Consider the following 16,477-nt stretch of genomic DNA (forward strand, 5'->3'; position numbering starts at 1 on the left):
CACTATATTAAAAATTTTGAAAAAAAAAAAATACTTTATTGTATATAGATAAACATAACAAATATGACTAATACATAAGAGACAGAAGATCATGGATCATCAACTTTTTAAAACCATAGTACAAATAGGCTAATATTTGTAGTGATTTTAAGCTAAATTTCATAACACAATTTGTATGACTTACCATCAAAACATCCGTGTACAACGGATTAGGTCGGAAGCCTGTTATATACAGACCGTGCACTCGACAATCAGCATTCACGTTTCTATTCTGCTTTATTCCTATTTCTATACAAGGGTAATACTGGAACAAAATAAATGACACTTTTTAAAATAGTGAAGAAAAAGTTTTTACTCCAGTCGTAACCTCAGTCATAAAACTCGAAAAACTACAGACAGTAATGAACGATCAGCGCTTATAAGTTTGGTAGCTAAAATATCAGTTGTCGATTATTATATTTGAAAAGTTGAATTTTAACAATACCTGTTTACAATCAGCCAGCAACTGAATCTGCGCGGGCGGTCGGTCTCTAGGAGCGCACGCGCAGGGCACGGCGGCCAGCGGCGCAAGTGCGCATTCATCGAAGCTTGTACCTCCGCGCACGGATAAAGCGGCCGGTCCATGGACACCTCCTGGTACGCCCAAACCTAAACGGCGAATCCTTACGCCGCATCGCATTTCTACGCGAATCCAATGCTGCAAATTAAAAAATATGGAACGATATTTTTACTTTATTTAATATTGATTGCATCTCTATCAACTGGAGGGAATATGGAGCATTCCACCGCGGTGCTCCATTGTAAGGTTGCTTGTGTTACCTGTCCCGTCCCACTAGAGCTCTGCCAGTAAGTATGCGGCTGTGAGTCTAACAGACGCCGCGCGCCGGCGCCGGGACGACACGACGACACGCGTACAGCCCGTATTGCGCCGCGCCAGCCCACTGTCGTTCCTCCTGCGTTTTCTCCCCATTCCGCTACAACAATTAGTAATATATTGATAAATCTTCGAAGTAAAAAAGCGCCGATTCGTAGAAGCGTCACAATATTTGATATAGTAGAATGTACGCTACGGAACGTTCAACGGAGTAAAAACTATTAGTTAGTAAAGGTCTAAGTTAACTCTCTCCAGATCAATTCTTCCAAAACCACGTGACTTGTCTTCTAACGACATGGAAATCTGTACTGACACCCATAGTGATAATATGAGTTACGTACTTTTAGATGAGTGGTGTTTGTTTATTTTGAATAAATAAAGCTTTTTAATCATAAGTATTATTTTTATTACTTACATTGATCAGTGACTAGTTCCATTTCGCTGACTTGACCAGTCCAGCCGGGTTGTTGCGGGAAATCTACCGTCAAGTCACGACCGTTGGCGGATATCGCTGCAAAGGAAAGATCGTAATAAATTCGTACAAAATTACAATTACTACTCAATGAAAATGACAGTAGATCCGAATAGCATAAACGGCGCGCCAAACTTTGTTAATCAATTAGGTACATTACCTAAAAATTCAAATAAAAAGCCTGTTATTGACGTACCAGTAACAGTGCCAACGCTAGTATGGTCGATGCATCCCCACTTGTATCGAGGCTGGGTGACGGCCGCTCTCACGCGCACTCTGTCTCCAGAAGCGAATGGTGGCCCGCCCGAGACCACTTCAGCATGTACCGCTCTGACACCTGCTATGCGACCCAAGCCGCGCCATTCCACCTGGAGAGAGAGGAACTATTAGGTATAGTCCGATAGCAATCGCTGAACAGCGGCTTACGTGGTGACAGACATACAGAGTGAAGCGGGAGCATAAAACAGACAGCGATCTGGTTCCCTGCCCTTGCATGTGCTACGAAGCTGGCTAACCTGACAGTCGGACGAGTAGAGACCGAACTTATCAGTTTTTTGGTTTGAAATGATTCGACAGCTCATGGACAAAAATGTAAAGACAAATTGGACATCAGTCATACTGCGATTAAATGTTAAAATTAAACCCGGCGAAAAGAAAAGAAACTAATATTTATATATATCGTGAGATATAGTTTATAAATATAATGTGAACTTACATGTATAAATACGTTCTGTTTGATATCTCGTTCAACTTTCTGGACCTGACCAACGTCGCCTAAAGCAACCTGAAAAAACAACACACATTCAGAAATAACTCGGTAACTGTGTGTCGTTGTTTAAAAGTCTCACATTGTATAGGTACTGACCCCTTCATAAGCCTTACAGCAGCGAACAGTCATCCCCGGAGTGATGACGTCTGATAAGTATTGAGCGTACTCTTCTTCGGAGGCGAAACAACTGCGCCATCTGTATGGTATCTGTTTTTTCTCAGATTTGGACGCGTGCGACTTTACTTCGAACACGGAGTCATCCATGCCGTGCTGTGGAAGCTCGAGCAAGTACGCTACCAAAGCTTCTACTGAAGGAAGACTTGTTCCACCTAAAATATGACAAAGTCAAACGAAGAGATGAATTTAGCGATCCCATAGATCCGGAGTACAAGATTAATTGCAACTTACAATTTAAACTATATGAAAAATAACAATACCTAAGGCTTGAATAGCAGCGTACACGGCATGCCTGGAGAACCCCATCTCAATGACATGTTGTACTTGTGAAGAATTCGCCCAAGTATTTAGGTCTTTTCTCGCTGAAAAATTTTAAAATAATTAGTCCTTTGGTCAAATGTCTATGATTAGGTATGCTGTCGTGTTTAGTTAATTCTTACTTACATAGAGAAGCTGTGCTTGTCGAAGGTCCCGTAGATAACTGCATCACATTACTTTTGTCTATGATTGGCATTTCAGGAGGGGAATCGTGATCTTTATCGTCACCTAGAACAAAACCGTCGAAAAAGTCGTCAAATAGTAATCACACCAGCTAAAAACTGAGAGATAAAAGTAGTTTGACAGTTAAATAACATACGACTTACCATTAACGTGAGCAGCTAGCTGTTGGACTATGGTCAACGCAGCCGCCGCTAATTCCTTAGGCGTATGCGATGCAGCCAATGGACTCGGCCGAGTGGCTAACGCTAGAAGACGACGAAGTAAAGTGCCTTCTGTTCCTAGGGCGTGTGCACCTCTTTCTATAACACCTGGGAAATATATTACAAAACATTTCGGTTATAAAAATAGTTAAGGAATATAATTGGTAATTTGTCAAAACGTGCCCGGATCCAGTTAAAAACATTAAATAGATCCGAGTAGTTGGAATTCACGAGACTAAGTGAATAAAGCAATGGAATGGTATTTCACCTCGCTCCTTTAGGGCACTTATAGTGTCATGCGGATTTGAACACGCACACGAGGTTGGCACGCATGCGTAGCACTTGCAAAAAGCTATTTCATATGTGTATTTACTATAAAACGTGTCATACAATATTTTTTATGCACTCGCATTTACGCGTACTACTTACTTGCATTGTCCGGTGGTTGCATCAGAACTTTCCTCAAACGAGTTCGAGTAGTCAACATCCCTCGAACGGCGCATAAAGTCAGTAGTTCTATTTGCTGCTTTCGTAGGCCGTACACGTCTAATTCCGCTAAAACAAACAATATTTAAAAAAAATGTACTAACAATTTGAGAATAAAGAGTTGAGGTGAGAATAGAGAGTTGTATAAAAATTTCAGGCTTCTATACTAGTAGTATTCATGGGACAAAAGTTGGTACTCGTATATGAAATGTTGCCCCAGTTCAAACAATCCGGGCCAAGACTCTATGGCTTACGCCCGGCACTACAATACTTAGCTAAACAATTTGTGTCGCCAACTCCTCTTATTGCCCGATGTCTTCAGTTATCTACAGTTGCCTGAACATACAAGAACACTATTTCCCAAGCAACTTACCAGGTAAATGATGTGGGTGCATTGGAGAGGCTTGCGGCCCAGCCCCAAGTAACGCGGCGCAAACTCTCAGAGCACTCTCACCGCCACTCAGTGGTTGAATGAGACGGTCGCATTCTGCGCTCTGCACACCGCTTAGTTCAGTCTGCAATATTACACATTTAAAACACCCGACTAATTGCGAGTCGGAGTCACACATAGATGATATCTTATACCATTCAAATAAAACGGTTAATTATATCAAGTATAAGTGACCGTTTACTGCTATTCTTACCTTAGTAACACTATTATCATCGTGGACTAACGTAACTTTAGCTCTTGGCGTGAACTGCGTGACGACGGCATTGCGCGGAGGAGCTCCGGCGGTTACTCTCAAACCCAGTCTTACACGCCATTCTACTCCACCTACTACTCCTAGCGCTCCCGCTGGAACAAACGATTAGTATATATCACATATTGGCCATCGCGCAAACAAGATTACGCGTAAACAAGTTGTCGGACTGAATATATTGGTGATAAATGTCTTAATTTCACCATCCAAGTTCCTAGATTTCACGAAAGAGTTCAAGAAATGCTGGCGTGTCTTCGAGTATAAATTAAAATGTCTTATAATGCATTATAGACGATATGGCAGAGAACGATCTCACTCTTGAAGATGCCGATGCTCAGACAAAGTAGGAAAGCGTACTCTGAAGTTAGGCACGGAAAAAAGACTTTTATATTCAAGGAAGAAATAAAGAGTAATACATACCTATAAGGCACGTCTCGAGGCTAGGCGGAGTAGACTTCATTGTTTGCGTCATATCTTGACTAGTGTGAGGCCACCAATGCCATTCACTTGTTACCTTTTGCAAAAGAACAAACGACTTTTTAATTTTTAAAAATAATCCAATTAAAGTAAGTGTAGCTAGAGGACATGTATGATAAAATAAACACGTAAACAAGAACTTACCATCTGCGCCGCAAGTTGCATCTTCTCAAGTATCAGTGAAGTAATAGGCGCATGCCATTGTGTCGCGGCGTGCAACTGACGAACTAGTTGCACTAATGCAGCACAGGTGGCACCTGTGTAGCTAGCAGTCGCTGGTGCGCGCCATCTGTTGTCTATTGATGGAAAAAAAAACATAGGTGATTTTTGTTGATATGAGGCTGACGACAGGTGACTTTTTACGATTGATTGCCTTTTCTCAGAGTGTTCAGATATCACAAGATGATAGTCTATAGGAGAGACGATAATTTAAATGTAACTTAGCATTTACACGGAAAAGATCTTACTGCAAGAAATAACTCTTTTTACTCAGAAGACTGCCCAGTGGTCTACGTAATTTTGATGGCTTCGGTGATTCGTAAAAAAATACTTGTCAAGTCATAAATGTGCCGTTACTAACCGACTTCCTCTTCAAGCGACGAGACGACGAAGGCATGGTGGTGTCGGAGCGCCGGATCCCAGGCGTGCGTCTCCAGCCACAGCCGGCCTATCAGCGCTAGCAGCTGCGCGCCCACTGTCCGCCGCCATTCCGCGCTACCGCAATGTTCTACTAATACTCTTCGGAGGAGCCACAGAGCTTGGATCTACATAGTATGGAAAAACATATTATGATACTTTTATTTATATACTTAGGTAAGGAAGAGATGGCATGATGATATTCACGCGGGAGTCGAAAAATGAAAGGCAAAAGCAATCTTAAGGATACTTTACTTAGATTTATATATTTTTACATTATTTCTGTTCTCATTATGAACAGATGTGTCATAGATGTATTGTAGCAGACGCAGACATGTGCAATAAGCATGAGCATTTCAATGAGCATGTCATATGTGAAGATGAAACTTACCTGCAGATATATCTGGTCTTGCGTGATAGGTTTATCAGCGGCTGAAATAATACTGTAGCAGAGTTCAAACCACGAGTCTGTGCACAGAGATACTCTCATCTCGAGGCTTTGAGCGCTCGCTGAAATGAAAATATTATTTACATAAATATGTAATTCCTTGATATGCTTTTGAGTTTAGCTCCTAACAATAAATACTTTTCCTAACACAATAAGCAACAATATGTTGGAGTACTTTCTACACGTCCGACTGAAAAATCAAAACCCTGTGCGCTGAAATGTAATTTATACAGTATGTAAAATGTACCTACCTCTAAGCAGAGCAAGCGCAGTATGATAATGCGCAGCGAAGGCTGTGGGCGGCGGCGTGGCATGCGCATGCGCGAGTGTCAGCAACCTCCGTTGCAGCGCCGCCACGTTGCGTCGCGCCACCGCACCCGTCGCCGTGTGAGGACTACCAGCCCCCGCGCATAAGGCGCGGATGGCACCCGTACACGCGGATCGGACCTCGCTTACTGGCCAGTATTCTACGTTGTTCTCCACTGCAATGGAAATTTGATTTTGGGAAATAGGATTTGGAATTATGTAGTTAAAACATCTTTAAGTACTGTAGAATCTCTTATCGGAGCCCCAAAAATTACTCTTCATTACGCCTGTTATTATTATTATTAATTCAACAAAAGGTTTGCCATTTCCGATAATAGTTTTATTTCAGTTCAGACTTATGACAGTTAATAGTGACTTCAGGTATTTAGTTATTTGAGTAAATGTCCTCGGTGACTGGTGCATAAAAGCCCTCTACTCGCTGTTACGTCTTCATAACACAAAAATCAGAAACTAGCACACTTTTAACGCGCGACACGCATATTGCATTTAGTCAGAACTAGTATCTTTACCGTTTCCATGCACAGTCTCGTCAACAGACGGCGGCGGTGACGGCGAGCGAGCTAACTTGAGGTCGTACTTCCCCTCCTTGCCCATCCTATAAGAGTTGGTGCCACCGGCGTCCCACGCCACGCGCACCCACCCGTCTTCACCTAGCTCCCCGATCACACGGCCTTCGCCGCCTGGCACACCATCCTGGGAAGTAATTTATGGAGCAATAAGAAAGACAAGTTATCAATACTACCATTCGCGAGATTCATGTAAGTCTCTCATCAGATTCTTATTACGGCTACATTAAAATTGTCTGCCAACTTGTCTGTCTGTCTTGTATGGTTTAATTTGTAAGAAGAGTTTACAAATAAACCCTACAGATAGAAGACACAGAAAAAATTACCTGATCACCCCATTTCCAATCTTTGCCTCTGACAACTCGTGTTCCAATCTTCATGAGCGAAGCTAATTCTGGTCCCGAGAGCGACGCGCCTCTGGCACGAGCTCCTAATCTTTCATCTTCGTAAATTATTAAACATTCAGCTGAAAGTAAGAATGAACGTGAGAACATCAAAATAATACGTGTGTACACTTATTCATTGATTATATATTTAATTAGTACGGGTTGCCCCACGGCAGGCAAAATCTCTCTTTCGATATTTTGAGACATTTATTTGCGGTATCTCACGTAGATCTATCGTGACTGTTCGATCTGTTTGAGACTGTTAATTGGTAACTTTTCTCATTTTTGCCGAATAAGACTCCGATACTTCGATAACACCAAGTAACTTACATTTAGACTTCAGTCCATGACAAATTAAAGACGTATGCTGTGATGTATCACCACCAATTTGTTTGAGTAACGTCAAACACGAACTTAGAGCTCCACCATTTATTAATTGCTCTAACTCTGGGCCTTGACACCCTTCTATTAGAAGTGATAGCAGTGTTATTAGAAATCTGGAAACAAAATCAGAGGGTCCAATAAGTAAGGGTAAAATAAGTAACGTCTTTATTTATACTTTTGCGATATAATTAACCCAAACGCCTTCAACCGTCTCTGCAAAAGACAAAATGACTTACCTAGCTCTAGAAGGTCTATTCAACAACGCATGTGCTCCGTAATTAGCGCTCATTTTCAACGGCAAAGATTGGGTATGTTCACCTTCCAACACCCGAGCTTTTAACTCGATCAATACAAAATCCATCAACTTAGATCTTTCTAGAAGTACCATGTACTTAGAATACGGTATCACAGATTCTATGCCTTTTAGTGGAGGCGACAGAGGTATAGTCGGTTTTAGAGGTACGTAAGGAACCGAGTCTGCCATACAAGCACCGAGAAGGCCGGTTAACGCAGCGTACTTTACGCTTTCAGACATAGTCTGCGACGAATGTAGAATACTGTTTATCATACTGTATCCGTTTTTTCTTATATCTGCTCTCTGCACCTGTAATAACATTTATTTTTATTAGTTAATTGAAAAAAATTTTAAACGATTTACCTCTCAAAGCAAATCTTTAGTGTAAACAAAAACAGCAAATACCTGGCAATACATCGCTCTTCTTAGAATATCGATATCACAAGGTTCTTCAGTCATAACGAAGTCGATAATAGATGTCGTCAAATTTTGTTGCTCAGACGTCACTTCTTCCAACATCCAATACAAATCTGTCAAGTTGAAATAAAATACTAATTTTAAAACGAAACTATAATACTTTTTGATCTGGTTATTATTTACCCAACATACCTTTTTCTTGACAGGCGAGCTTAGACACCCAAGCATTCACAAACTTATTCCTCTCGGAATTATCGTCATCCTTCTCTTCATCCGCCATAATGAGATCATTTTTGAGATCATCTGCTAACATCATCACTTGTTTCTCACTTTCCATAGACTCTTTCAATATGGAGTTATCTGTCATATCATTCATGGAACTTATTGAGAGCTCGTTTGTAGGTGTTTTATCATCATTGTCTTTGTCTAGTATATCATCTCTTTCTACTCTGTGGTCACCGCGCACTTCATTGCGCATGTCGTCTAAGTTCGACGCATTTTTCAGGTCCTTTTCAAGAGGTTTATCTTTGGCTTTGAGTTTAGATTTCGTTTGCTGATTCACTAAGTCTTTAGTGCTGATATCACCACAGCCATCTAGTGGAATTCTAGAACTTTCCACTATAATACATGGGGGAATATCATCTGGTGTTTTAGTACATGCATTCGCGATGGATGATTTGATAAGTAACGCGTCGCCTTGTAATAAACTACCCGTGGCTTTGAACATGCTTTTGCTTAGACTGTTCTGACGATTGCGCAAGTCTTTTGTGGTTTCAAAACTGGAATTTAGATTAAAAATGTGTATAAGGTGGACTTTAAACGAGATGAGGTACTAAAACCGTATAACTGGTTGCTTTAGCGATCAACACCAAATACAAAGATACTTCGCAGTTTGCAATCTGATTTAGGTTAAGGTGATTCGTTTTCCATACAAAAGTTGATGCAGTGCTACAGGAAAACGGATAGAGGAATATTGTTATAAAACCGATAAATAGTAATATTTTTTATTTTTTAACAAAAATTTAGGGTCCGAATACGAGAAGTACCATATTTCAGACCCTCAATTTTGATCAATTCTACATTTGTAGTGGTGCAGATTACAGTGTATTTGCTGAGCGTGTAGAGGTGTCAATGTTAGTTTGTGTGCGTGATAGTTTTTTTTTTTCTAAAGGCTTTGACTACTTGACAAGTGTAATAGAATGTCAGTGACAATTTATAAAGAGATTTTGTATGAAGAGAATAAATATAAATAAAAAACTAAAAATACTACAATCTGAGAAAAGGAATATTGGAAAAATATTTTTGTAATAACGTATCTTATTTAAACATTTTTAAATAATGGGTAAATACCGTGTTTTAAAAGAGGACATATATTATAATAAAAAATCAATACATAAAATGAAATGGCTGTATGGGCATAGTTCCCTTTGCCTTACCCTTCGGGGAAAACCAAATCAAAAAAGAAGTTGTTGCATTTGCCGGCCTAAATAGTAGTCATTTATAATTAATTGTTTTTCCATCCAACATACAGATTTATTTATATTCTCTTTGCCGCGGACTTTTTGGTGGAAACGGGAACGGGAAGGTTGCTTTCTTCATTGAATAATCTAAATAATCAATACGAAGTGGTGTTTTGTGGTTAATGATCACATTAGTCGGAAAACATTCCCGATAGTATTATTAAATCGAAATATTCAATAAACAAAGTGTACCTATCTATTTTCGCTTTGCGCCAACAAGCCGCTTACTTCATTTGGGGTTCGGAGTAGGAGTCTGCTCCGAGGGTGGGGGCTTAGGTTTCATCATTTCATTAATCATCATCAAGAAAAAAAACACAAGACATGGCTGTATGTTCATAGTTCCCTTTGCCTTGCCCTTTGGGAAAAAAAATTAGATAAATTTTGAAATTCTTATGTATAATAAACAAACATCACAGACATCATGACAGATCTAAAACTAAATAAAATCTTTTTTCTTTTTTCTATTTGACTTATTTATGAATTTTAATCAAGAAAACGTGATAATAAGTTCGACAGCAACCAGTTCAGGTCCCCGAAACAGCCCATTTCAGGCCGCGTATATATGGAAATACTACTTCAATACGTCCCAGCCTCGTCTTTTTTTAACGTCCTCGTTATAAAAAGACGTCCTAACCTGAACTAAATAACCTAACAATAAACACCACGCGTAAATATATGTCCAGAAATGCGCTGTGAGTCGTCTGGACTGGGCGCGAAAACAACATAGAATTCGATTAGGTGCTAAGTGTCCCGCATGCTATCACCAGCTGTCACTGACATACGTATGAAGTCCCGCGGATTTTATTGGAACTAAATGACAAGTCATAATAATTATATGCGGATACTGCGACATCAGCGCCGTGCTTGCGGGACGTCCTGAAGCGCTATTACATCTTTCAAACGCGATGCGACAAAGTTTGAACCTACGCAATTTAGGAAAAATCTACCTTATTATTACTGTACTGTGATCGTTATTTGTAAAATCATACAATACATATACACAATTCTTTATACACAATATAATTATTATGACATATTGTGGACTTTTCGGTAGACCTACAAAAAAGGAACAATTCAACCATACGTTGTTTTGTTATATCTCAATGGGCTCAGGCAGCGTTTTCGCCGAAAGCTCCAAGTCGGCTATATTTGTAACGATAATTATGTTTGACATTCATCATCATTTTTGAACCATTTTATACAAAAAAAAAATACTTGTATAAATTATATACCCTAAAGCACGCCCATGAATCACTCTACTCATTGGTGAAAACCGTATGAAAATCCGTTCAGTAGTTTTTTAGTTAGCCGCATGTTCACTGATGCGATTAATGCCTATTAGAATTTTACAAAATAAAAAATACGGAAATTACGGAAGGTACTTTAGTGCAAAGTAAATTATTGTATACTTAATTATAATATTATTGGTAAAAGTGATACTTTTTGAAAATTCCGTAACAAATAGACGGGTTCGCCAAATTCAATTGTAAAAAAAATACAAAAAGTAAAAACAATTAAAACATGCAGTTGGGTTTGAACCGTGAACCTTAAGAATGGCGGCTACTGCTTTACCAAATGCGCCATTTAGAAGTTAGAAGTAGACTTCAAATTATGCATCTCTTTTAATAGCTAACCTAGTTCGCATGTGTGTGTGACAGCTTCGTGTTTGTACACAAATTGAAATGACACCAATTTTTGATGCAATGTTTCAATATGATATCTTCAGTAAATACTTCAAAATTGTAGCTTAACTTAAAGATAATGTATGTAAGATTTCGCCACCTAACATTTCACTGGGTCAGAACTCAACACTAAACGAATAAATGGAAAAAAATACGAAAACTGCAGAAGTAACGCCATCTACTGACGCAGCGTTACCTAGCTGACTGAAACACATCACCTTAAGGTGATCATATTGAAACATTGCATCAAAAGTTGGTGTCATTTCAATTTGTGTACAAACACGAAGCTGTCACACACACATGCGAACTAGGTTAGCTATTAAAAGAGATGCATAATTTGAAGTCTACTTTTAACTTCTAAATGGCGCATTTGGTAAAGCAGTAGCCGCCATTCTTAAGGTTCACGGTTCAAACCCAACTGCATGTTTTAATTGTTTTTACTTTTTGTATTTTTTTTTACAATTGAATTTGGCGAACCCGTCTATTTGTTACGGAATTTTCAAAAAGTATCACTTTTACCAATAATATTATAATTAAGTATACAATAATTTACTTTGCACTAAAGTACCTTCCGTAATTTCCGTATTTTTTATTTTGTAAAATTCTAACAGGCATTAATCGCATCAGTGAACATGCGGCTAACTAAAAAACTACTGAACGGATTTTCATACGGTTTTCACCAATGAGTAGAGTGATTCATGGGCGTGCTTTAGGGTTTATAATTTATACAAGTATTTTTTTTGTATAAAATGGTTCAAAAATGATGATGAATGTCAAACATAATTATCGTTACAAATATAGCCGACTTGGAGCTTTCGGCGAAAACGCTGCCTGAGCCCATTGAGATATAACAAAACAACGTATGGTTAAATTGTTCCTTTTTTGTAGGTATACCGAAAAGTCCACAATATGTCATAATAATTATATTGTGTATAAAGAATTGTGTATATGTATTGTATGATTTTACAAATAACGATCACAGTACAGTAATAATAAGGTAGATTTTTCCTAAATTGCGTAGGTTCAAACTTTGTCGCATCGCGTTTGAAAGATGTAATAGCGCTTCAGGACGTCCCGCAAGCACGGCGCTGATGTCGCAGTATCCGCATATAATTATTATGACTTGTCATTTAGTTCCAATAAAATCCGCGGGACTTCATACGTATGTCAGTGACAGCTGGTGATAGCATGCGGGACACTTAGCACCTAATCGAATTCTATGTTGTTTTCGCGCCCAGTCCAGACGACTCACAGCGCATTTCTGGACATATATTTACGCGTGGTGTTTATTGTTAGGTTAGTTAGTTCAGGTTAGGACGTCTTTTTATAACGAGGACGTTAAAAAAAGACGAGGCTGGGACGTATTGAAGTAGTATTTCCATATTATATACGCGGCCTGAAATGGGCTGTTTCGGGGACCTGAACTGGTTGCTGTCGAACTTATTATCACGTTTTCTTGATTAAAATTCATAAATAAGTCAAATAGAAAAAAGAAAAAAGATTTTATTTAGTTTTAGATCTGTCATGATGTCTGTGATGTTTGTTTATTATACATAAGAATTTCAAAATTTATCTTATTTTTTTTCCCAAAGGGCAAGGCAAAGGGAACTATGAACATACAGCCATGTCTTGTGTTTTTTTTTCTTGATGATGATTAATGAAATGATGAAACCTAAGCCCCCACCCTCGGAGCAGACTCCTACTCCGAACCCCAAACGAAGTAAGCGGCTTGTTGGCGCAAAGCGAAAATAGATAGGTACACTTTGTTTATTGAATATTCCGATTTATGTATACTATCGGGAATGTTTTCCGACTAATCAATCAATCAATCAATCAATAATACTTTATTAATGTGATCATTAACCACAAAACACCACTTCGTATTGATTATTTAGATTATTCAATGAAGAAAGCAACCTTCCCGTTCCCGGTCCCACCAAAAAGTCCGCGGCAAAGAGAATATAAATAAATCTGTATGTTGGATGGAAAAACAATTAATTATAAATGACTACTATTTAGGCCGGCAAATGCAACAACTTCTTTTTTGATTTGGTTTTCCCCGAAGGGTAAGGCAAAGGGAACTATGCCCATACAGCCATTTCATTTTATGTATTGATTTTTTATTATAATATATGTCCTCTTTTAAAACACGGTATTTACCCATTATTTAAAAAATGTTTAAATAAGATACGTTATTACAAAAATATTTTTCCAATATTCCTTTTCTCAGATTGTAGTATTTTTAGTTTTTTATTTATATTTATTCTCTTCATACAAAATCTCTTTATAAATTGTCACTGACATTCTATTACACTTGTCAAGTAGTCAAAGCCTTTAGAAAAAAAAAACTATCACGCACACAAACTAACATTGACACCTCTACACGCTCAGCAAATACACTGTAATCTGCACCACTACAAATGTAGAATTGATCAAAATTGAGGGTCTGAAATATGGTACTTCTCGTATTCGGACCCTAAATTTTTGTTAGTTTGCGAAAATAATACTCCAAAATATTACTATTTATCGGTTTTATAACAATATTCCTCTATCCGTTTTCCTGTAGCACTGCATCAACTTTTGTATGGAAAACGAATCACCTTAACTTCAAGCACACAAGCCTTTGAAATAAATGATTTATACAATACAGATTGTCCTTACCATTTATTAAAGCTAGGTGACTTGGCCACTCTCATAACTTTCTGGAAGATTCTCTTCGCGGTAGGAGATCGTCGTGAGGGCGGTCGGGATTGTAACGCGGTTACAGCTGGGGATATCGCCGCTCGGACTTCGTGCAGAAGGAATCTTGCACGTTCTAGAGGTGCAGCGCAAACCTGTAAATAGTAATGTTGTAGTTTGACAAAAGCAGGGTAAAATGTAAGTAAACATAAACTTAGGTCAAGAACAGGCTATAATCTGATTTCTCGGCGCAGGCCTTCACTCGATCGACCCAAAAGGATACGGAACGTACTCCACATCGCTGCTTTACTGCAGGCTGGTGGAGACAAACTAGGTTTATGCATAAAAAAATAATTTATGTCTCTATAAGTTGACAGAACGCTAGCGTAATATGCGAAAGATAGTGTTTGTTTTGTGTATATTGGAAACGTACCTCTTTATAACCTCTAGATAGTTGTTGTCTGGTTCTCATCAGCGTCCACTTGCTTTGCTGAACAGCTTTAACTATTTCCGCCATGGCCGGTGATAGTTTCACTTCACCTTTCTCCATTTCTATAAATTACACAAGTATAAGCTATAAATGTTCAAACATTGCAGTTCAGAAAGAAAGTTTAAATACAGACGTTTTAATTTTTGATGATTAGATTATTTCATCACCATACTTTTCTAAGAAATAGTAGAAATTTCTCCGCCTGCTTTTTTTTGCTGTATTGAAAACACAACTTATTTCATTGAATTTAACAACATTATTTGTAAGACAAGGTGTTATACAACTTATATCGGCCTTACCCGCAGTAGCCGTAGCTAAAGCATGCTCCTTCAAGCCAGCATGAAACAGTAACGAAGCTAACAATGCTCTTCTAAGTTCTTCTAGAGGATGTTCTGGCGGGAAGTGCGGGGCGCAGCCTTCTCTACGCTCACAGGCCCACCACAGGTGTAGTGCTAGAGGATCCTGTAGGTAATTTCAAAAGGTATTTACTACAATTATTTAGAGTACAATTTATTACAGTAATGAGATAATAATTGTATGCTCTTTACATAAAGTACAGACGTAAATTTGGACAAGTCCTGCATTTTCTTTTCACCGGGCTACGGTAAAGCAAAACTCCTTATAGGTTATGTGTTTTACGAACCAAAAGGATTTTCGGTATCTTTTAGCGGGTCAGTCAGGAATTCCTAAAATCTTGGTGTCAAACTTCAAAAGAATACGTGTACAGAACAATACGACTGTGAAAAATACCACCCAAACTTACATGCAGCTTTGGCTCAGCTAACGCAAACAGCAGCGCTTCGGCTCTCGGTGAACTGGCAGCGTTAGCTCGGGGCGGCGGCCGGGGGACTCTCGACGGCATAGGTGCGTCACTCGCAGGACTGTTGCCACCAGTAGACGAACCGCTGCGGGCCTCGGCTTTCTCTTCTTCGAATGGATTCGCTGGTTGAGATACCTGCACGGATAATAAGGGCGACATAGTAAGACTTGTAATGTACGTAAGTGATTGTGTAAAATTCACGCTTAGCACAGCTTGTATCGTTGTTCCCTAACCAATTTACGGTCAGGTGGCATAAGATCATGGAGGTTACCTAACAATTCTGCACCATCATTAGACCAACGTATAGTCCTCGTGACTTCCTCAAAGAAAGATGACGCTAGCGTATGCACGGCAGATGGGCTTCGTAATAAATTCTTCAGAACATAACATTCCTGTTCTATATCAACGGATACAGCTATTACCAACCTGCAGCCCTCCTCTAAGGAACACAGCGCTGACATAGGGCGATGCCTCGTGCTCCGCCTGCTGTACAGGTAGCGAGCGAGCCAGCCGCGCGCCGCACTGTGTCACTCCTAATGCAATGTTGAATGCGCACGATGATAGCACGTGGTATGTGCGGAGGCTTGAGGTGCTTTCCTGTTGCAGAGAAATCCTCAATGTCAACAAAGTCTTAACACAATTTTATACCACAAAAATAGCGAATCCTTTGGGCGCCTGGAGTATCAGCTCGGCGTATATTTGACACGATTATTTCGTGACTATTTTTAACTGCAGAATTCTATCTGGACTTAAGAATTCAAGCTGCTGTTAAGACGTTAAGGAAATCTTTATTGAAAAATGGTGGATAATAAACTTACATGACACTTATGGCTGTATATCTGGTCAGCATAAATGCCGACACATTTTTCAGTGATCCTGGAGATGTAAGCAGCGTGTGGTTCGCAACTCAAGGGTAAGGTGGCGTCACATCCTCGCAACAAGCGTACAAGTTCTACCGTACTGGCGTTTTCACACTCAAAGTTCTCAACATCGAACACGTGCCCCTCTACTATTATCCAGAAGCCGCCTTCTTTTGTGTGGTTTTGGAGGTCGCATCTGTAGGAAAAGGTAAATAGTCGAAGTAAATCTCACAAGCTCCTAATATTTGTCTAAAATAGAGTCATAAATAGTAAGGAAACAAATTGAAACTATTTTGGCTTATCTTAAGTT

The 16,477-nt window shown here is 39.2% G+C and overlaps 1 protein-coding gene across 2 annotated transcripts in view; it reads right to left on the reverse strand.

Annotated features, from left to right (window-relative positions):
• The window catches only part of LOC126379693 (probable E3 ubiquitin-protein ligase HERC2), a 53,808-nt gene that overhangs the window by 25,090 nt on the left and 12,241 nt on the right, over window positions 1-16,477 (reverse strand). For both annotated transcript variants that reach the window (XM_050028524.1, XM_050028516.1), the window contains exons 24-53: window positions 16,126-16,363; window positions 15,734-15,904; window positions 15,251-15,442; window positions 14,787-14,949; window positions 14,431-14,549; window positions 13,980-14,152; window positions 8,309-8,895; window positions 8,105-8,229; window positions 7,641-8,008; window positions 7,351-7,517; window positions 6,961-7,100; window positions 6,578-6,761; window positions 5,993-6,223; window positions 5,685-5,803; window positions 5,238-5,421; window positions 4,802-4,953; window positions 4,601-4,694; window positions 4,124-4,275; window positions 3,853-3,994; window positions 3,423-3,548; window positions 2,937-3,101; window positions 2,737-2,838; window positions 2,553-2,654; window positions 2,212-2,444; window positions 2,062-2,130; window positions 1,543-1,714; window positions 1,290-1,385; window positions 820-974; window positions 485-697; window positions 185-304 (exon numbers count right to left, since the gene is read on the reverse strand). In XM_050028524.1, the coding sequence (XP_049884481.1) occupies window positions 185-304; window positions 485-697; window positions 820-974; window positions 1,290-1,385; window positions 1,543-1,714; window positions 2,062-2,130; window positions 2,212-2,444; window positions 2,553-2,654; window positions 2,737-2,838; window positions 2,937-3,101; window positions 3,423-3,548; window positions 3,853-3,994; window positions 4,124-4,275; window positions 4,601-4,694; window positions 4,802-4,953; window positions 5,238-5,421; window positions 5,685-5,803; window positions 5,993-6,223; window positions 6,578-6,761; window positions 6,961-7,100; window positions 7,351-7,517; window positions 7,641-8,008; window positions 8,105-8,229; window positions 8,309-8,895; window positions 13,980-14,152; window positions 14,431-14,549; window positions 14,787-14,949; window positions 15,251-15,442; window positions 15,734-15,904; window positions 16,126-16,363 (5,254 nt within the window). The remainder of the gene's footprint in view (window positions 1-184; window positions 305-484; window positions 698-819; window positions 975-1,289; window positions 1,386-1,542; window positions 1,715-2,061; window positions 2,131-2,211; window positions 2,445-2,552; window positions 2,655-2,736; window positions 2,839-2,936; window positions 3,102-3,422; window positions 3,549-3,852; window positions 3,995-4,123; window positions 4,276-4,600; window positions 4,695-4,801; window positions 4,954-5,237; window positions 5,422-5,684; window positions 5,804-5,992; window positions 6,224-6,577; window positions 6,762-6,960; window positions 7,101-7,350; window positions 7,518-7,640; window positions 8,009-8,104; window positions 8,230-8,308; window positions 8,896-13,979; window positions 14,153-14,430; window positions 14,550-14,786; window positions 14,950-15,250; window positions 15,443-15,733; window positions 15,905-16,125; window positions 16,364-16,477) is intronic.

Source organism: Pectinophora gossypiella, chromosome 3 (genome assembly GCF_024362695.1).
Source record: "Pectinophora gossypiella chromosome 3, ilPecGoss1.1, whole genome shotgun sequence".
Taxonomy (NCBI): Eukaryota; Metazoa; Arthropoda; class Insecta; order Lepidoptera; family Gelechiidae; genus Pectinophora; species Pectinophora gossypiella.